Source organism: Emydura macquarii, unplaced genomic scaffold (genome assembly GCF_026122565.2).
Source record: "Emydura macquarii macquarii isolate MOO-44397 ecotype Brisbane River unplaced genomic scaffold, CSIRO-AGI_Emac_v2 contig_1483, whole genome shotgun sequence".
NCBI classification, from domain to species: domain Eukaryota; kingdom Metazoa; phylum Chordata; order Testudines; family Chelidae; genus Emydura; species Emydura macquarii.
The window spans coordinates 848,210-864,984 of NW_027131620.1; the positions used below are offsets into that span (position 1 = coordinate 848,210).

The following is a 16,775-nucleotide window of genomic DNA, read 5'->3' on the forward strand; positions in this document are numbered from 1 at the left end:
GCGGGCTGTCCCAGGGCTCAGCGAGGCAGCCCCCGAGCCAGCCCGGGCCAGCTGCCCTGTGTATTCAGTTGGGCTCCTTCAGTTTTATAACCGTGGCTCTTCAGATCTGATAGCTCCTCGCACCCGGAGCTTGGGGAGCCGAGGGGATGAGAACCAGGGGCGGGAGGCTGACCCGGAGCTGAGCTAGGCGAGCGCCTAGGTGCTGGGGGAGAGTGCGCCACTGCACCCCAGAGATGGGGCTCGCTGGAGCCAGAGCGTGGCTGGGCTGAGCTTGTGGGAGGGGCGGGGGGCACAGAGCCAGCCAGTGGCTTGAGTTCAGACTGAAGACTATGCCTGGGGTGGGACTCGTCCCGTAGCTGCACCCCTGCGCCCTGTTTTCCCACCGCTCTGCACCGCTGGCTCAGCAGGGCCGGGCTGTCCCCGCAGCAGGACCACTGGGGCTCGAGCTGGGCTGGTGCCAGCTGCACCGTTCCGGGAGGGGCTGGTGTCAGGCCTGGAGGTGGCTCCGCTCAGTGGCTCCGAGGTGGATTTCAGGAAATTTGGCCCCGTCTCAGCTGAGCCCCCAAGGGAACCAGCCGTGGGGGCTAGTGGCTAAAGCCGAGCTCTGCAGGGAGCACAGAGGCCTGGCGCTGTCACTGTTTATTGCTGGGGGGTCGGTAGCAGTCTAGACGTTACATTGGAAGAGCAGGCGGGAGGGGGCGAGGGCCCATTAAGGGATTTACCAAGGGACTGTCCGGTGATAAAGGCGTGTCTTCCGTCCGTCTCCGGCTGGCGCCGTGGCACATCCGTTACACGGCATCTGAAAAACACACACGCTGCAAGATCACAGCGCAGGCAGCTGGCACGGGCAGGCTACGGGACACTTAGCGCAGACTGGGCTCCTGGGGGAGAGACTCGCCCTTTCCCTGCCCCACGGTCTGCGAGACCCCCCCATTTCCCATATGCTGCTGCAGCGCTGTGCCCGGAGCCGTGTCAGGCTCAGCTCCAGCCTGTGCCCAGGTCCCTGCCCCTAGGACAGCTGGCTACTTTCCAGCAGCCCGGATTCCTTCCCTGGTGAAGCAGGGCTTGGTGCCCCCGGACAGGAGTGAGGCCAGTGCAGCGATCTGGGCCTGCAGCCGAGGGTGGCACACCCCTGTCCGAGGGCCCCGCTTCAGCCGGAGCAGAGAGCACTCGCTCGCCCTGAGCCCCCTGCATCAGGGATTAGCTGTACAGCTGGTACCTTCCTCGGGGGCTATGCAGCGCCTGGCACACGTTTTAAAGCAGCTCTTCCTCCCGGGGTCACTGCTGCACTCCGGGGGGCTGCGTGTCGACACTTGGCTGGGTCTGGTGGGCAGGTGCCTGGCTTCTCTGCAGCAGGAGCAGACCAGGCTGCCTGTACTGGGTGTGTTGGGGAGAGGCAGCCCCGCGGAGGCCGAGAGCGCTTAGTCGCGTGGTAGCACCCATGGGTCCCAGCAGCGGGCAGGCGCACCCAGCTGGTGTTGAAATGCAGACGAGGGAAGGGTCTGGCTGGGGACACTGGCTGGGGTCTGACTGTCTGGGGGGCCTTGCGGAGGATGCCCTCCCCCTCCTCCCAGTGCCAGTTCCTAGCGGAGCCTGGATGGGACCTCAGCACTGAGCACCAAAGGGCTCCTCGGGCACGCTGCGGGAGAGGAGGTGAGGGGCGAGCGATGGTGCAGCCAGGGCTGGGGTGGAGGGAAGCAGCTGGAGATAGCACAGCGATGGCTGGGAACGGCCCCGCCTACTCCGGTGCCCAGCTCCCCGGACACCGGGCTGCCTTTCAGCAGCAGATCAGGTCCCGCCAGCGCCTCTCAAGGGCCCAGCAACGCCAGCGCTCCAGCCGCAGAGGTCGTGGGGGAAAGCGAAAGTGGGCGGTTGGCCATGAAATGAGGCAGGACGGAGGCGAGCCCGGCCCGGGGGAGGAGAAGGGCCCAGACGCGATTCAGGCCAAGAGTGAAGGGCTAAGCAGCAGGGTCACTGCCGCGTCTGGTGAGGCCACCGGTGACCCCGGCCTCCTGCCGCTGCCTGCGCTGCAGGTGTGCACGGGAAGGGAGCGGACGGGGAGCACCCAGGGTGGTTCACCGCGGGGTTCGCTCAGGTCCCCCGAGTGGGTGACGACAACACACAAGACACACGCTGTCCACAGCGCCTCTGCTGCTGCAGAAACCACCCATCTGCTCAGCGTCTGGATCCCCCCAGACGGGGCGAGCTGACTCGCCACAGGGCTGGAGCTGCCCCTCCGAGCTGCGTGGGCATCAGCGTCCATAAAATCCGCACCAGGACCCCCCTGGTTCCCTCCAACCCTGCTGACTTCCACGGCAGATCTCCAAAGGGGATCCATGAGATCCATCCATGGGGCGGGTGGATCTGCACCTCCTGGCTGGTGGCATCGTAGCGTTTCGAAGACTCCGTGGCAAAGCGCTGAGATGCAGCTCTCTGGGCTGGGAAGGTGTCCCGGGCCCAGCCTCTGCCGTGGCTCTCCGGATGGAAACGCTCACCGCGCACGGGCAGGGGTTATTTCACGGTGTATATGATGGTGGTGCCAAGAGGCTGAGGGTCTGTGGGGCTGGGGGCTGGACACGCACAGGCCCTGCCCCTGTGAGCTGTGAGTCAGCGTGTGGGGCAGGGCTCAGCTATGGAGACGCTGGCAGTGGGGCGTGACATTTACCTGCAGAGATGGCTGTCACGCAGACGTGGCCACACCCGTTGCTGCAGCACTTCTGCCCCCGGGGACACTCCTCATCCTCCCTGCATCGCTCCACGCACAGGCCTGGGCCTTGGGGCTCTGGACAAACGCCGGGTCTCCCTGGAGCACAGGACAGCCCCGTGAGGTGGCTCAGACTAGCGTGACGAGGCCCCTCCCACCCCCCACCGCGGAGCTCACCAGGGAAGGGGCCCAGGAAAGAGAGAAGCCGTTTGAGTAGAAACCCTGAACCCCTGGGGAGCAGCAGGACCACCCAGGGCTGGCGAATGGGGCTGGGGTCCTGGCCCTGCACTGCGTGACCCCGAGTCCTCCTCCCTGCATCCTCGGCGCGGAACCCGGCCTGCTCTCACCTCCGGTTACTGCTGTCATGCAGACGTGGCCACACCCGTTGCTGCAGCACTTCTGCCCCCGGGGACACCCCTCGTCGTGAGAGCACAGCTCCACACACGTGCCGAGGCCCTGGGGCCTGGGGCAGACGCCCCCGCTCTCTGCAACGCAGAGAAACCACGCGGCTGTGAGACCTGCCCTGCTGCTGCGCTGCCCCGGCTGAAGACTAGTGACTCCGTGGGGGCAAAGGGCCTGACTGGGCTCGGAGCGCTGTTCTCTGAATGCAGGCGGGAAGGGAGCCCTTCCAGTTTAAGGTCCCAGGCGCTGGGCCCAGCCCATCTAACCGAACCCGGGCTGGCACGGGCAACTCTGCTCCACAGGCACAACGGAGCCGCCCCCTCGGGAAAGCTGGTCAGGGCAGGAGACAGAGCTGCCTTGGGGCTGGCCCCAGACTGGGGGCCAAGCTCCCCCAGGAGCGAGGGGCCATCCCACGCCTCCCCAGCTCCCGCTGCTCCCACCGGCCTTCTCCAAGAGAAACGCAGAGCAGCACAGGCACCGAAACCCCAAACGACCAAAATAAACCAACAGCAGCAACACGACCAGCACAGACCAGCCGCTGCCCACAGCCCCTCCCCGGGACAGACGCTGGGCACGTCGCTTCCTGCACGGCACGTGGGCAGGACAGAACGTGGCTAGGACAGAGCTTGGCCTGAGAGGGAAAGAGGGTCCGGCCAGGAGAGAAACACCCTCCCAGCTTCAGCAGAGACACTGCTGCCTGGGACCTGGGGGAGCCGGGATCGGTGAGACCTTTCCAGGGCCAGAATGCTGGGCCGGGCTCACCGGAGAGGGCCGGAGGCTGCGGGCTGGACCTTCATGTCAGCCCTGTGAGCGGTCACCGTGTGCGGAGCCCCCGCCTTCTGCCTGCGCACAGTGATCCAAAGGCTCCTTCCCCCTGCACGAGCAGTGCCGCTTTGCATGCCGGCCCCTGCTGCGTGCTGCCCCCAGGCCCTCGCTCTGAGCTCACCTCGGGGCGCTTTCTGGCAGACACGGCCGCAGCCCGTGCTTCTGCACCTTTGCCCTCGGGGACACCCCTTGTCAGTGCTGCACTCGTCCACACACAGGCCAGGCGTGCGGTCCCCAGGTCCCTCCTGATTCTCTGTAACAGCAGGGCCCAGATGCCTGATTAGCAGGGGTGTAGGGAGCCCAGGGAGCCCCAGGACAGGGGCAGGGGGCCAGGCCAGTACCTGGGCGCACAGCGACACACTCATGGCGGCAGCCCGTGTCGCAGCACTTCTTGTGTCTCTCACACAGGTGGTCGTCCAGGCACTGGTTGGAGCGGCGCTGCTGTGGGTCGCTGCAGGCCTGTGCCCTGGGACAGGCTCCGGGATGCTCTGGGGCAGAGGGAGGGGATGCAAGAGTGACATGGCAGGCAGGGACCCTTCATCTCCGTCTGTCATGAGAGCTGCCCCGGGGAGGGTCCCAGCTAGACTCACGGCCCCCTCCAGCCCAAACCCTCTTCTCATTCCCGGCTCCCGCACCCCCATTCACCCCTCTCTGCTGCTCTGCCCTGGCAGAGGGTCCCTTCTCTCCTGGGACTGCCAGCCTGCCCCTGCGATGGGGGTCCCAGTCCTCTGGGAGATGGCGGGGGACGAATGGGGCTGGTCCCTCTGGGGGTGTCTCCCGCCCGCTGGCCGGTTACCTTTGTAGTGGGGGACACAGTGCATGGCACAGCCGGCGAAGCAGCACTTCTCCTGCCTGGGGCAGTCCCGGTCGTGAGCGCAGGTGTTTGACTCGTTACACGGCACCAGAGTTTGCCAGGGCTTCTGCTTTGGGCACGTGCCAGGCTTCTCTGTTCGACAGAGAGTGTCACAGTGGGGAGACGCCGCACACACCCCAGGGCGATGTCATCCCTACGGCGCCACCACCCTGTGCCCGGCACAGCCAGCCGTGCCGCCCTGCTGCGCCCAGCCGCCCCGCAGAGCTGCACCGGGGGACGCTCAGTGCTGGGCTTATCAGCACCTGGTCGTCCAGGCCTCTTGCTGCTAGCCGGGCAGGCGATGGCGTCTGGGCAGCACCGTGTCCCGCTGGAGTGCCGAGGTCCGGCGCACGGCCGCAGGGAGTGCAGCTCCCCCCCCGCCCCGTTCAGCAGCTGCAGATCCCGACACAGGGATGCACAAAGCCTGGGGACCTGCCGCCTAGCAGAACTGCCGCACCTCGCTCCTGGCCCCTGGGGCACTGCAACCCTGCGCTCTGCCTGCTCCCACCTGGAGCACGGGCAGCTCACGGGGCGGCGTAGGGGCAGGGCAGCACAGAGGGAATGGGGCCAAGGTCTGCGGCTGCCCCCCCTCCCCACACACATCCGCTGGCCATCACAACCGTGGGCAGCTTGCATTAACCCTTTCCTGCTGGTGAGTCACCAGTGGGGCATCCGTGGGGCAAGGCAGCTCCAGTGAATGCTGCTGGGGGGGGGGGCAGCCCCATGCTGGAGCGAGGGGAGGCCAGCCTCTGCTGCTCTGGTTACCTCTCTCCGGGGCCTGGCATGTCCGGCCACACCCGCTGCTGCAGCACTTCTGGTGCCCTGCACACTCCTTGTCCGCCACGCACGAGGAGTTGCAGGAGGAGGGGGACGTGGCGGTTATCCCGTCTGTCAGGGGGCAGATGCCGGGCTTCTCTGGAAAGCAGAAGGCAGAGGAGTTGGGGGGGGGTCCCCGGGGTCTGCGTGATGGGACGAGCCACCCACCTCACAGCCTGGCTCCCCGGGGTGCTGCTGATCTGCCTGGAGCGAGCCGGGTCCCTGCGCCCCTCTGCTGACTGGCTGGGCGTTCGTGTCGCAGCCCCGGGTTACTTGTCTGGGACGCTCAGCCCCGGGAACCCTGCCCTGGCGGCTCCCTACAGATGGGGTCACCGCGTGGCTTTGCCACTATCTCTGGGTGCTCGTCTGAGCGCATTGGGCACATGCCAGCCTGGCACATCCCAGCCGCCCCCACCAATCCGCAGGGACTTCCTCTTCTCCGTCACGCCCCTGGACTGTGAGCTGGGGGCTTCCTCCAGGATCAGCTTCTCCAGGGCTGGCCCCGCTGGGAGGCTGCAGCAGCTCGGGCCGTACCCAGGCGAGGGGCTGCCTGCTGGGCAATCTGACCCGGGCTCCTACCTTGCGAAGGGGTCACGCACTCGTGATCACAGCCGCGCAGGCAGCACTTCTGGTCCCTGGGGCACTCGCCGTCCCCGCGGCATCTGGCTTCGCATTCGTAGCTGATGTAGAGTCCATTGCGCACGGGGCAGAATCCAGGCTTCCCTGGGGCAGACAGAGGCCAGGGGCAGTCATGGTGCTGGCAAGACAGCAGCCCCTGCCAGCACCCCCAGGCCAGGCCGTGCGAGGAGGGAAGGGCAGAGCCTCCCTGACTCGAGCTGCCTGTGGCCATGTCGAGGGGCCTGGACTGGGAGCGAAACTGCTCCTTGTTCAATGGCCGGGCAAAGCACCGGCCTCGGCCTGCAGCACTGGCAGCCCCAGGCCGCCGGACGCCCTGAGGAGCCCCTAGCGCCTCCATGGGGGGGAGGAGACCTGCGGGAAACGGAGCCATGGGGACCAGGCTGGGGGCAGAGGCCCTCTCCAGGCCCAGCCTCTAGCGCCTGCTCCTGTTCACCCCACGCCCGGTCTCCTCGCCTGCCTGTCGCTGCCCCGGCGCGCTGCTCACCATCGCTCTGCGCTGGGCACTCCGGGCGGCACCGACGGCTGCAGCACGTCTCTGCTCCCGGGCAGTCCCGGTCACTGCGGCATCTCTGCCCACCGTGCCCCTCGGGGGTGGCGGGGCTAGTGCCGGGTTCCTCTGCAACACAGAGCGGCCACATGGCAACGAGGCCCCCGGCCAGTCACCGAGAGGCCCAGCCCAACCCCACCGGCTCCGGCTGGCACCTGCCCCAGGGCGATGGTGGGAATGGGCTGACACCAACCCTGCTCTCTCCTCCATCTGACCTCAGCCCCACCCGGGCAGTGAGACCCTCCGGGAACAGACGGGCTCTGAAGAGAAAAGTGCCCCGTTGCCTCTGTCTTCAGCCACTGCCCTGGGCACCCCCCGCCCCGTCTGAGCTCGGTCCCTGCCTGCCTGGTCCCCTGCCCCTCACTGCTCCCCTGCAGTACTGGAGGGGGCACCTGGTGCATGGCTCAGCCAGCAGCTCTGGGTAGCCCCCCCGGGACGGTAACGGGCTCTGCGCCTGGGGAAGGAATGGGCGGGCAGGGGGCGTCCCCCTTAGGGCCTGGCTGGGAGGCTCAGCCCCGATGCAGTGTAACACGTCCTCAGCGAGTGGCCCTGATTCCTGCCCTCGCCTCAGAGCCGCGACCATGGCCTGGACCCCGGCTGCTGCGCGGTGTCCGGCAGTGGGACGGGGCAGGTGGTAACAGCAGCATTTCTCTTGGCCCAGGCAATCGCTGTCTTTGAAACATCGAAAGAAGCACGGCTCCAGGGGACAAGGAGCAATGGCCCCGTCTCCCCCACGGGCTCTTTCTGCCCAGAGGCCTCAGCTCCCCTTCCCTATGACATCTGCCCTCTCTGCTCTCCACCCCTTGGCCCCTGGCCCTGCCCCAGCTCTTGGCCTCGCTCGCCCCCTCCACCGCTAGGATCTGGGACTCAGTGGGGCACAGGGACCGTGAGCCTCGAGCTCCACACACAGGCCCAGGCTGTGATCCCCTCCGCGCTGCTGTGAGCTGGTCCCCTGGCGCTGGGGAGCCAGGCCCTGGAAATCAGCCCTGGGGGCGCTGGGGTATTTCCAGTAGCGCCCCATGCGGCTGGGCCGCGCCCGGCAGAGCCAGCGACATTTGCACGGTCGACCTCACCGTGGCCCGCGCAGGCCTCGACACACTCTGCCTTTGTGTGAAAGTTGTTGGCGTTTCCCCGGCAGCCGCGGTACAGGAATTCCTCACACCGCTGGGAGGTGACGTTGTAGAAGTACCGAATGGAGTAGGCGTCGCAGAGACCCGCCTGGGCAGGGAGCTGGCAAACATCTAAGGGCACAGAACCGGGGACAGCCCTAGAGAATTCAGTGGGGCAGAAGCCTGGGTTTCCTGGCTCCAGGGCTGCGGGCCCTCCACTTCCCTGGCTGTCCTGTCCCAAAGAGGCCAAGGTGGGTCTATGGCAGCAGCGACCCCCTGGCCGGGGACACTGGGTCTCCCCTGCAGCATGGGTCGGGGAAGCACGGGGGCCCTGCAGCCTCAGCATCGTCCTTGGGTTTGGCCCAAACCTGTTTCCTGCCCCTCTCTGCTCAGCCCATCTTCCCCACTGACTCCTCCTGTCTCCGGCCCTGCCTCCCCCTAGCGCCAGCCCCCTGCACCCACAGTCGCTGTCCTTAGCCCCTGCTACCTCTTGGTCCCACGCCAGGCAGCAACATCCAGCCCAGCCCCGGGGAGACTCTGAGCTCTGGGGGCCCGGGGAGGCTGGGAGCCCGCAGGGCAGGTCTGTGGCCTGGGGTCCTGCCCCTCACCGATTCCTCCTGCTGGCTGCGCTAAGGACGGCTCCTGGCTCCGAGCCCAGGGCTCTGTTCTGGACTGCCAGGTGCCCTTACCCTGCGCTGGCTCCAGGCAGGCAGCGCCACAGCTGATGCGGCAGCATTTCTCACGTCCCGGGCAATCCTCGTCCTCCGAGCAGCGGGAAAAGCAGGGATCTAAGACATCCTCAGGGGCCTCAGCTGGGCAGATGCCGGGTTTCTCTGGAACAGGAGGGGTCGCGGGGCAGAGACGTGAGTGTGAGGGAGGGACTGGACCGATGACATCCCCATGGGAGCGAGAGAGCGCCGAGTACTACGTGCCCCTGGCCCCTTTCCCTGGCTGCCCCCTGCCTTCTCCCCCTGCCCCCGGGGGCTGTCAGCCCCCTGCCGCCGAAGCACCTCTCCTCCCAGTTTTGGCCCGGCACTCACTCCCCTGCCTTCCCTCTACCCTCACACTCAGCCACGCTGTCTGTCGGGGCCGGGAACGCTTCGTGCCGCCCTCAGCCAAGGCTGGGGCAGAGTCAGCAGGCAACGCAGGCAGCCGTGCCCTTTGCCGGCAGGCAGGGCAGGGTGCTAATCACAGTCAAACACCGGTCTCCTAACGCCGCGTCCTGCGCTGCCCAGCTGTGCAGTTACAGTGACGTGTCCATGGCAGCAGAGATCTTTTAGGAGTGGGCTTCATAAATAACCCCAGGGGCCTTTGTTCCTAGCCCAAAGGAGGCCAGGAGCTGCCAACGGCTTCAGAAAACTGGGCCAGTTAGTCCAGAGATCTGTGTCTGCTGGGCCAAAGAAGCGTCCCCGGGGATGCAGGGTAGAGGTGCCGTTAAAACAGCCGGCAAAGCACAGCCTTCCCTCCCGTTACCGACGGATGGTCGCGGTGTGCTCAGCATGGTGCTCCAGAGCAGTGCCAGGCCCTGCGGCGCCCCACATCCCAGGGACGGAAGGGCCCAGCTTCGTGGCGGAAGGGCAGGGATGTCCCTGTCTGCAGTGGACCAACAGGCTCTAGTGATTCTATAGGGGCTGGGGGGATTTGGTGAGAAATGGGGCAGCCTAGGACCAGCGAGACCCGTCTCCCGGCCACCCCCCGGGCACTCCCAGGCCTGGCCCTCTTCACTTGCAGCACTGCTTCCCTCGTGGGTCGGTCTGGTCCAGTCCCAGCCCTCACCAGGCTGTGCCGGTGGCGGGGCAGTGCTGTTGGCACCTCCTCGTGGGGGCACGCAGTCCAGGCCGCAGCCGGTAAAGCAGCATTTCTGTCCCCGAGGGCAGCTCCTGTCGTCTTCACACTTGTCCTTGCAAGGAGCAAATGTTTGCTGCACTTTCCTCTTGGGGCAGATGCCAGGGGAGCCTGGAAAAGAGCCACAGTTCCCGTGTGACCGAGTCCGCGCCTGCGCTGACGAACCGGCGGCACGGACGCGTGCTTGTGCGGAGGCTCGTTCCTCGTTGGTTCGAATCAAACCCGCCCCGGGGAGCTGCAGGATTTTGGACCCAGATAAGGGCTGGGATCACCCTGACCCGTATCTCTCCTGCATGGCAGCAGCCAACTGATTGCAAAACCCACAGCTAGGTCAGCCCAAGGTCCCCCGCACCAGCAGTTTGCCGTGTGGAGCCCTGCAGCAGCAGCTCCCTGGGGCTCTGCGGCCCGTGGCCCAGGCCAGCACAGCTCTCAAGCACGTGCTTCGTTTTCAGCACCCGGGAGTCCCCTGAAGGCAGCCGGCTCCTCGGGGCTGAAGTTGTGCATGTGCGAGGGCAGCGGGCTGGGCTGGGCTTTGATCAGACCCGGCTTCGGACGGGCAGCGTCCTCTCCTAGAAACACGGCGCACCTTTTGGGCAGGGGGCATGGCTGGCTGGGTCCCGGCAGGGGCGGAGGGCGGCTGAAATGACCAGGGATCTCGGCAGGGCTGTGCCAGCCCCTCTTTCCAGCTGTGCTCACTAGAGGCCCCCAGCCGAGGCAGGGTGGGGAGAAGAATGTACCCGAGAGGCCTCAAATGCCCCGGAGAGTTTGGGGTTTATTGCCTCCCTCTGTGAGCAGCAGCCTGGTGAGGACGGATCCACCCCCTTGTGCACTGCTCTGTCCCCAGCCCTGGTCCTGGAGAGAACGGAGGAGCGGGGGCTGGGTTCCGGAAAGCTTAGACCCAGAGCAGCAAGGCCAGTGCGTGTCACAGGGATCACGTCGGCACGTGCCCGTGGGGAAAGCGTGTTGGCAAGTGTGCCCGATCCGCCACAGGAGTGGCCGACTAGCGGGGCCGAATGCACAGCCTGGGCTTGTTTGGAAATCCAGCTCTGCAGCCGGCTGACGCAGTGACCGTGCCAGGTCCAGAGAAAAGCTGCCTCTAGCCCCCCCATGTGAATTCAGAGCATTTACCTCGCACAGCTTGGGTGCATTTTCTGTGGCAGCCAATGGTGCAGCACTTCTCGTCCACGGAGCACTGGGTGTCGTCCCAGCAGCTCACAAGGCAGATGGTGACCAGGGCAGGCTCTGGCTTTAGGCAATACCCAGGGTGCACTGGGAAAAAAGGGAAAACCAGAGGGACCTTTTCAAGCAGTTTGTACGTAAGGTCCAGTTCTGACCACAGGGCTGCGGGCGCGAATCCCTAGGCACTGGGTCAAGCAGGCCGTGGCCTTGCAGACACGTGGCACTGGCAGGGCACGTCCGTGCAGCTGTGGGATTCCCAGGATCCCTAGAGCTCGGGTCACATTGGAAAGATTTCCTGGGGGCTGTGGCGTGTTCACTGGAACATCCCCAATGACCTACGGAAAATGGGCACCGGGCGCAGTGTGAAAATGGTGCAAATACGCGTGGCTAAGCACAGCCGTTCTGATCTGCATGGTGCTGGCTTCAACACACACAAGTGACGTGCAGCAGTTTCAAAGGGTGTGAAGGAAAGATCCTGCAGTCCAGGGAAGTTGGTCTGTGTCAGAGGAGGACAGCATGGCCCAGCTGGAAGCCTGGTGCTGAATGGAAGGGTTTCCACGCTGTCCTCCCCGCAGTGGGTGCTGACGCTGATGGTTCACCCCTTGGTATCTATCCTCGTTTGGACCTGTCTCTGCCTCCCCTGCAGAGCACGGAGAGGGAGCTCGGGGAAGGTCATTACGGTTACTGTGAGCACAGGCAACCCTGGCAGCCAAGAAATGAGGCAATGACCGAATGCATCACGGGCAGCAGGTTACTGTGACCAAACGGCCAGAGCCGAAACCCTGGATATCACTGTTCAGCTGGCAGGACATAACGCCCAGCTCCACGCCGCGCCGCGTGGCAGGAGGGGGCTGCTGTCACCTGGCCGGGGGGTTCCTGGCAGAGCCCAGGTGAGGGAGTCGCTGCGGGTCCTGGCTGATTGTGGGAGCCATTTATACGACAGCCCCGAGAACCTCAGTTCCCCAGCGCCCTGATGCAGCGCTCACGTCACACCCTGTGTATGGAGCCCCCCTGAGCACCGGCTCCACCCCCCCGAGCCGGAGCCTGCAGGCAGGGTGTGCTTGGAAACAGCAGGTGCTGCCGTCTGCACCCTGCGACTCCCCCGACTCTTCGGGGGCAGAACTGCCCAGCTCACGCAGACGAGCAAGGCCCCTCAGCTTGTCGCTCCTGTTGGCAAAGTGGGCTGGGCCTGGCACAGCTCCACAGGGCGAGGGGGCCGGAGACTGCTGAGCCGGGAGATCAGCTGCGGATTTCCGTGCTCCTGACCTGCTTTTCGTTTTGCTGATGCGAAATAACCAAAGATGAGTCTCCCCAGCCCTGCTCCAGTGCCACCTCCAGCATTTCCCAGCTTCAGAGAAAGGCAAACAACCCACAAGGTATGTGGCCAGCTGAGCAGGGCTGTATGTGGAGGGAGGGGAGATTCCTTCCTGACCCCTGCAGTTTATGCCCTGAAGCCTGAGCTCTGATCACCCTAATCTTACCACCTGCCTCTGAGCTCCTGTGGCAGGCAGTTCCACCGGCCAGCTCCACGCTCTGTGCAGAGAACCTCCTGCTGGGCTGGTGCTCAGCGGGCTGCCCTTCCATCTTGTCCGGTGACCCACCCCACCTTGTGCTCTGATTATGGGGCAGGATTGAAACGGCTCCCCCCCGCCTGCCTGTATGGGGATCGGGCGGTACCTGAATCCGGGAGGACGCAGACTCTCCTGTTCCCGTCGCTGCAGCACTTCTCGCTCCCTGGGCAGGACTCGTCGGAGAGGCAGTAGTCCTGGGCGGGGCGTCGGGGCCCCTCCATTGCGGCTGGACACTCACCATCCTTCACTGTGGCTGTGTGGGAGACAGAGGGGACAGTCAAACGGCAAGTGACTCCCTGCTGGGAGGGGAGCAGCTGTCCTTGCAGCGTTCGCCCCAGCCCCGCCCCACGGACGCAGGGCCCCAGACCCGATCCTGGGTGCCAAGATGCTCAGCACTTTAGGACTGAAGCGGGGAGCTCATGCTGGAGAGGCAGCGTATTTACCATCACAAGAGAAGGGATGGCACAGGCAGGAAGCCGCAGGCAGGGGCTGTAAGGTCTTAGCTGTGTCAATATTTATGAAATATTCCAAATCCCCCCGTCATGTCCATTTCCTCAGTCTGTGACCCCAGCCCTCCCTGGGCGGGGAGCCAGAGGGAGCCGAGCGCGGTTCTGTTGCTGTCGTGTGACCAGGGCTACGGGACAAAGGGCAGCTGCTGTGCTTTATTTGCTCCTGGCCCAGGGGCGATTTGACTTCTGAAGGCAAACAGTGCGTGGTAAATGGCCAGCACGTCCTCTCCCAATGCACGGGGGGGGGGGGGGGGGGGTTGAGCGGAGAAGTACAGAGTTCAAGTTCATCCAAATGCCCTGGGTCCCCCTTGGGTTTTGTGAGGAAAGAACCTGCTGCCTGGCCGACGTCTGCCGTGCGTGGGCGACTGCAGGGCCTGGTCCTGCTCCCCTTCGTCAGCGACAGCAGGGCCCAGCCCCTCAGCCATTGCGCTGCCTCTGGCTCACGTGCGCTACGTCACCTTCGGACGAGCGTGGGCAAAGGCTGGAGGTTTCGATTCAGTGGCCAAGACCCTGACTAGCCGCCGTGTCAGGCCGAACAAAACCTGCAGGTTGCAGCTGCGTTTTACTCTGAGTTTTGTTAAACGTCGCTGATTTGAAACCAAAGGTCTCGGCGTTGTGTCCTCAGCACGTTCACTAGCCGGCTCCTACTTCGTGTGCCAAGGCCACCAGTGACAGTGCTAAAGAAGCTGGGTCCCAAGCCGGGTCTGGGGGCACCTCCCTCCAGCCCAGCCGCTGTCACCCCGTCCTCAGTTCCTCACCCCCCTGACAATCTCGTACGAACCCCTCCCCCCAGCGCCGCAGCAATGCGTTCTTGGAGTCCAGCTCTGCCCCACTGCCCTTCTCTAGAGACTCCGTTCCTTAGCACGGACAGACGCCATGAGCTGCCTTTGGTGAAGCCAGGGGCATTTTACCCCATTATCGCCACGGCTCGAATGATTCTTTCCTTCCGCGTTTGTGCTAAAGCCGGGCATTCAACAGAGGCCAGGCGAGGCAGCGGCGCTCGCACCTCAGTGACTCAGGAGCCAAGTGAGTGACGGGCATTACCCAGAGGAGCCATTTACTGTCGTGCCGGGTAGTCGTGTTTGAACAGGGTGACAGGCAGTGCTGTATTCACGACTCTCACAGCGAAGTGACTGGCCGAGTGTTGCTGTTTATCGACTACGATTGGTAATAACGCAGGAGACGCATCCTGATGGGTTGATCACTGAGCCTGGCTAATAATTAAACCAGTGTTTTCATCTGTGCTGCAAAGAGCTGCAGCAAACACGGTACAGAGCCACTGGTGGCTCGCGAGCTCAGTCTGGGCTCCCTGGGCTACGGGTCTGTGTGTGTCAGGGTCCCTTGTTTGCCTTTCTTAAATAGAGCAGCATTGCTTGCTGTTCTCCAGTCACACGGTGGGGGACACGCTCCAGTCCACTCCCCGGTCGATGGGTTTATTTGCAGTTTGATGTGCCAGTTCTGTCACTATTTGGGCTGGGATTAGCTGGCTTTCTAGTCCCTGTCTCATCTGGAGCGTGCGGAGGAAGACCCAGATTGGCCAGAGACTCCTTTTGCAGCAGGTGGGGGAGGCAGCCCAGCTATTGTGTTGTGCATTTGAGGACTAGAATCTGTTACAGGTCAGAGGCTTTGCAGCCACCTCTGGTCTTTTCACTTTATTTTTCTTTGGAGCCACTAGCAAGGCTGAGTCTGAATCCACTTCACCCCTGGCTGCTCCGTGAATTCTTTCCTCCTTAAACACAGGAGACCCTGTTTCCTGGTGCAGCTCTCTGGGGAAGCAAAGCTGGCAGCTGAAGCGTGGACAGGGCTCCAGTGTTTAGAGCATTGTTTGTTCCCTGCTCTGAGCAGGGTGTGAAGACAAGTGGCAAAAAATGTCCGTGCCTCTTAAAACTGGTCTGAACAGGCTGAGCTGGTGCAATGCCGCCCAGACCCGACAGCCGCTCTCAGCACAGCCAGTCCGGTGGGGTGCGGCTGGGATTTTCAAGCCCTGGCCATGCTATTGCACCTGCAACTTGCAGATGTAAATGCCTGTGTGCGCTTGAATAGCCTAACAGCCGGGTAGACACAGGGCTGAGTACTGCAGACGCTCAGGGCACGCATGTCCCTGTCCCTAGGCAAGGGCCCAGCTGGAAACGCAGCCTGATAAGCAGGGGGGATTTCCCCGGGCAATGTGTGGCTGTAATGTCAGGTCCCCACAGATTTATGACCATGGAGCCCTTGGTTAAGTTGCCGTCGAAGGGCCCCAGCAGGCATTGCCATAAATTCACACTGCTCTTTAGGAGAGGAGGGCCCTGCCCCAAGGAGCTTACAGCTCCGCTCAGACGACGACAGCACATGGGTGGCGAGTGAGTCCAGCCAAGAGGATGGGGAGGCACCGGGCGGGCGGCAATCGGGGCAGGAAAGATTTGTGACGGAGGATTGGCTTTGGGTGAAAGCTTCCCACCTTGCGAGACACTCGCCCCCTTGGCTGGAGGAGGAGGGAAAACGACTTACCACTTCTCCCCTTCGATGCACAGATCCCGAGGGCAAGGAGTCCCAGGAGGAGGGCGATGGTACCTGACTTCATGGTGCTGCCAGGGGCGAACTATCTGTGAGCAGCCAGAGCTGAGCTAGGCGGGGATTTAAACCCTCCATGGGTGGGGCGGGGCCCGGAGAGGGAGAGGGAAGGACTGGCTCACACCCGGTGACCTGTAGCATCCTGCCAGAGTCCAGCGCCCAGCACGCTCTGCTTAGCTCCCAGCCAGTGCCAAGCCGGGGAGTTCTCAGAATCCCGCTCTGGCTGCCCTGCCAGATTATGTCAACAGGCTGATTGGCCGGCGGGCCGCGCTGTGCATGTCAGCACAGCCATCCGCAGCCTGGCACACAGCGCGGCGCTGGGATTCGGGGCAATGTGCAGCCCCCAAGTGTGCTGGGGACGGTGCAGACCCACTGAGGGGTGTACGCAGGACTCCGGCAGCCCTCCTTTGCCTGGGCCCTGCAGCCCCCAATCTCTTCCCCTCTGTCTGAACTCCTCCCTCCCCCGTTTCTGCTCCAGCCCCGTTGCCTTCCCTTGGGGGTCTCAGGGACTTGGCACGCTAAGGGTTTTGGTGACACATTTCCGAGGGGCCGTATACTTGTCTACAGAGGAGTTCAAGCGCAGTGGGCTCCCTGCATATCTCATGTTATATTGTCTCTCTGTTTGCTTGGGTTTCAATAAATATGGAAAATCCTCAATAAACAGAATTGAAACAAAGCAAAAAGTGATGCGGGGCCCTTCAATGGGGCGGCTGAGACGCGTAATGTTAGTGGCCAGGCCTGAAGAGCCTCGAAGGAGACGCAAAATGGTGTCACAGAACACAGGCGCCATGGGACCAAGAACGGTTTCCTTGGCATCCTGAAAAATGCTCTCCGTTTGGAAATCTAGCATGTGCCAAAACGTTGACTGTCTATGGAACATCTGATCTCTGGCCAGGCAGGGCAGGCTCTCATTAGGGGGTCTCCCTGGGAGTCATCCCAGATGGGGCAGCGCATGAGACACCAGCAGGTTTGTAGCCGATCCTGTTTCAGTCCTGCATGGTGCAAACAAAGGCTTTGCTGATGTGGTCCTGGCCCCACTGGCTGTGAGATCTTGGGCTGCCCTGAGGCCAGATGCCTCCCTGAGACACCATCCGGAGGGATTACCTCAGCGGTCGGATTACTACTGCCCGGTGGCTGAGAGTTGTAGCGCTGGAAGGGGGTAGAGACAATCCAGCCAACTGTGGGGAGCGCGGGGACCCCCCTGCCTCTCCGTGGCCAGGGTT

General features: G+C 63.8%; 1 protein-coding gene across 2 annotated transcripts; it reads right to left on the reverse strand.

The window, feature by feature from the left end:
• Nucleotides 1–624: 624 nt before the first annotated feature.
• On the reverse strand, nucleotides 625–15,587 carry WFDC3 (WAP four-disulfide core domain 3). 2 transcript variants are annotated; one of them, XM_067553932.1, is made up of 15 exons: nucleotides 15,490–15,587; nucleotides 12,597–12,743; nucleotides 10,869–11,009; nucleotides 9,672–9,851; nucleotides 8,585–8,728; nucleotides 7,860–8,027; nucleotides 6,724–6,855; nucleotides 6,180–6,323; nucleotides 5,550–5,699; nucleotides 4,728–4,877; nucleotides 4,273–4,419; nucleotides 4,053–4,184; nucleotides 3,052–3,189; nucleotides 2,666–2,803; nucleotides 625–799 (listed from the first exon to the last, which is right to left on the reverse strand). In XM_067553932.1, exons 1-15 carry the CDS (start codon nucleotides 15,560–15,562, stop codon nucleotides 789–791), a joined length of 1,995 nt encoding a protein of 664 aa, XP_067410033.1. In that variant the 5' UTR covers nucleotides 15,563–15,587; the 3' UTR covers nucleotides 625–788. The 2 variants fall into 2 exon arrangements, with proteins under 2 accessions (XP_067410033.1, XP_067410034.1); XM_067553933.1 differs by lacking the exon at nucleotides 4,053–4,184.
• Between the last annotated feature and the right edge of the window lie 1,188 nt (nucleotides 15,588–16,775).

Coding starts and splice junctions, on each gene's coding strand:
- WFDC3 (XM_067553932.1), bottom strand. CDS start 15,562: ATGAAGTCAGGTACCATCGCCCTCCTCCTGGGACTCCTTGCCCTCGGG. Junction 9,852..10,868: donor ATGCACCCAAGCTGTGCGAG/GTAAATGCTCTG, acceptor GCTCTTTTCCAG/GCTCCCCTGGCATCTGCCCC. Junction 4,878..5,549: donor ATGCCAGGCCCCGGAGAGAG/GTAACCAGAGCA, acceptor TCTGTCGAACAG/AGAAGCCTGGCACGTGCCCA.